This window comes from Palaemon carinicauda, chromosome 12, assembly GCF_036898095.1.
Source record: "Palaemon carinicauda isolate YSFRI2023 chromosome 12, ASM3689809v2, whole genome shotgun sequence".
Taxonomy (NCBI): Eukaryota; Metazoa; Arthropoda; class Malacostraca; order Decapoda; family Palaemonidae; genus Palaemon; species Palaemon carinicauda.
The window spans coordinates 134,031,901-134,034,400 of record NC_090736.1 but is presented as its reverse complement, the minus strand read 5'-3'; the positions used below and the strand labels follow the sequence as shown (position 1 = coordinate 134,034,400).

General features: G+C 30.4%; 1 protein-coding gene across 1 annotated transcript in view; it reads right to left on the bottom strand.

Moving 5' to 3' along the window:
• Positions 1–2,500, bottom strand: part of LOC137651293 (type-2 ice-structuring protein-like) — a 13,956-nt gene that overhangs the window by 7,656 nt on the left and 3,800 nt on the right. Inside the window, exon 2 of the mRNA XM_068384559.1 lies at positions 815–883. Coding sequence (XP_068240660.1) covers positions 815–883 — 69 coding nt within the window. The remainder of the gene's footprint in view (positions 1–814; positions 884–2,500) is intronic.

Sequence of the window (2,500 nt, the reverse complement as noted above, 5' to 3'; positions counted from 1 at the left end):
GATAAGTTACTTTCACCATCTACTACTGGAACAAGTTACTTTCACCATCTACTGTTAGGACAAGTTACTTACACCATCTACTGTTGATGGATCAAACTTAATTATCCTTTTGTCCTAACTTTAGCTAATGGTTTCATCAACTGAAGTGGATAACTGGTAAAGAAATGTCGATTGCTCAATGGTCTATGACACCATCTGATTATCATTATTATTATAATAATTATTATTATTATTATTATTCTTATTATTATTATCATTATTATTAAATTACTATTATTATTATTATTATTATTATTATTATTATTATTATTATTATTTGCTCAATGGCCTATGACACCATCTGATTATTATTATTATTATTATTATTATTATTATTATTATTATTAGCTCAATGGCCTATGACACCATCTGATTATTATTATCATTATTATTATTATTATTATTATTATTATTATTATTATTATTATTATCATTATTATTATTATTAATATTAATCATTATTAATCTTATTATTAATAACTATCATTATTATCATTATTAACTATATCATTATTATCATCATTACTATTAATAACTATTATTATCATTATTATTAATAATTACTATCATCAATAAATATTATTATTAATATTCCTTATCATTATTAATTATTATTATCAATAATAATTATCATTAAGAATTATTTTTATCATCAACAATTACTATTATCATTATTATCATAATCAATAAATATAAATAATCATCATTATCATTAATGATTATCATTATTAATATTAATAATAATCATAAGTATTGATCAATATTATTACCTTACCCAAAGCTTCTTTGTGGATAGAGACACCTGTACATGTCAACATAGAGAGACACATCAATTTACACGAACCTGTAAAAAAAAAGAAGAAAAAAAGGGTTATAATCAGACTAACAATATCATGAAAGGGATAAAACGTATTGGTGTAAAGGAAAGTAAATTTTTTTTTATATTTAGAAAATGCTGATAATCTAAGATGAAGAATATGACTGTTTCAAATCTGCAGTAGACAGCATCCAATTATTATTATTAATTATTATTATTAGTATTATCAAGTATTATTATTATTATTATTATTATTATTATTATTATTATTAAATTTTATTAATTATTATCATTATTATTATTATCAATTATTAATTATTATTATTATTATTATTATTATTATTATTATTAATGACTAAATTTTATTAATTATTATCATTATTATTATTATTATCAATTATTAATTATTATTATCATTGTTATTATTATAATTATTATTATTATTATTATTATTATCATGCTTGGACTTATTATCAATTATTAATTATTATTATCATTGTTATTATTATAATTATTATCATCATTATTATTATCATGCTTGGACGAGGATTAAAACTGGTAGACGAGAATGACCATGAATGGGAGGTAAATCAGTTGTTGTTTGCGGATGATACTGTACTGGTTGCAGACACAGAAGAGAAGCTTGACCGACTAGTGAAAGAATTTGGAAATTTGTGTGAGAGAAGGAAGTTGAGAGTTAATGTGGGTAAGAGTAAGGTTATGAGATGTACGAGAAGGGAAGGTGGTGCAAGGTTGAATGTCATGTTGAATGGAGAGTTACTCGAGGAGGTGGATCAGTTTTAAGTACTTGGGGTCTGTTGTTGCAGCAAATGGTGGAGTGGAAGCAGATGTACGTCAGAGAGTGAATGAAGGTTGCAAAGTGTTGGGGGCAGTTAAGGGAGTAGTAAAAAATAGAGGGTTGGGCATGAATGTAAAGAGAGTTCTATATGAGAAAGTGATTGTACCAACTGTGATCGGAGTTGTGGGGAATGAAAGTGATGGAGAGACAGAAATTGAATGTGTTTGAGATGAAGTGTCTAAGGAGTATGGCTGGTGTATCTCGAGTAGATAGGGTTAGGAACGAAGTGGTGAGAGTGAGAACGGGTGTAAGAAATGAGTTAGCAGCTAGAGTGGATATGAATGTGTTGAGGTGGTTTGGCCTTGTTGAGAGAATGGAAAATGGCTGCCTGCTAAAGGTGGTGATGAATGCAAGAGTTGGTGGGAGAAGTAAAAGAGGAAGGCCAAGGTTTGGGTGGATGGATGGAGTGAAGAAAGCTCTGGGTGATAGGAGGATAGATGTGAGAGGCAAGAGAGCGTGCTAGAAATAGGAATGAATGGCGAGCGATTGTGACGCAGTTCCGGTAGGCCCTGCTGCTGCCTCCGGTGCCGTAGATGACCGCGGAGGTAGCAGCAGTAAGGGATTCAACGTTATGAAGCTTCATCTGTGGTGGACAACGGGGGAGGGTGGGCTGTGGCACCCTAGCAGTACCAGCCGAACTCGGTTGAGTCCCTTGTCGGGCTGGGAGGAACGTAGAGAGGAGACGTCCCCCTTTTTTTTTGTCTCTTTTGTTTGATGTTGGCTACCCCCCAAAATTGGGGGAAGTGCCTTGGTATATGTATGTATGTAGCCTATGTATGTATGTA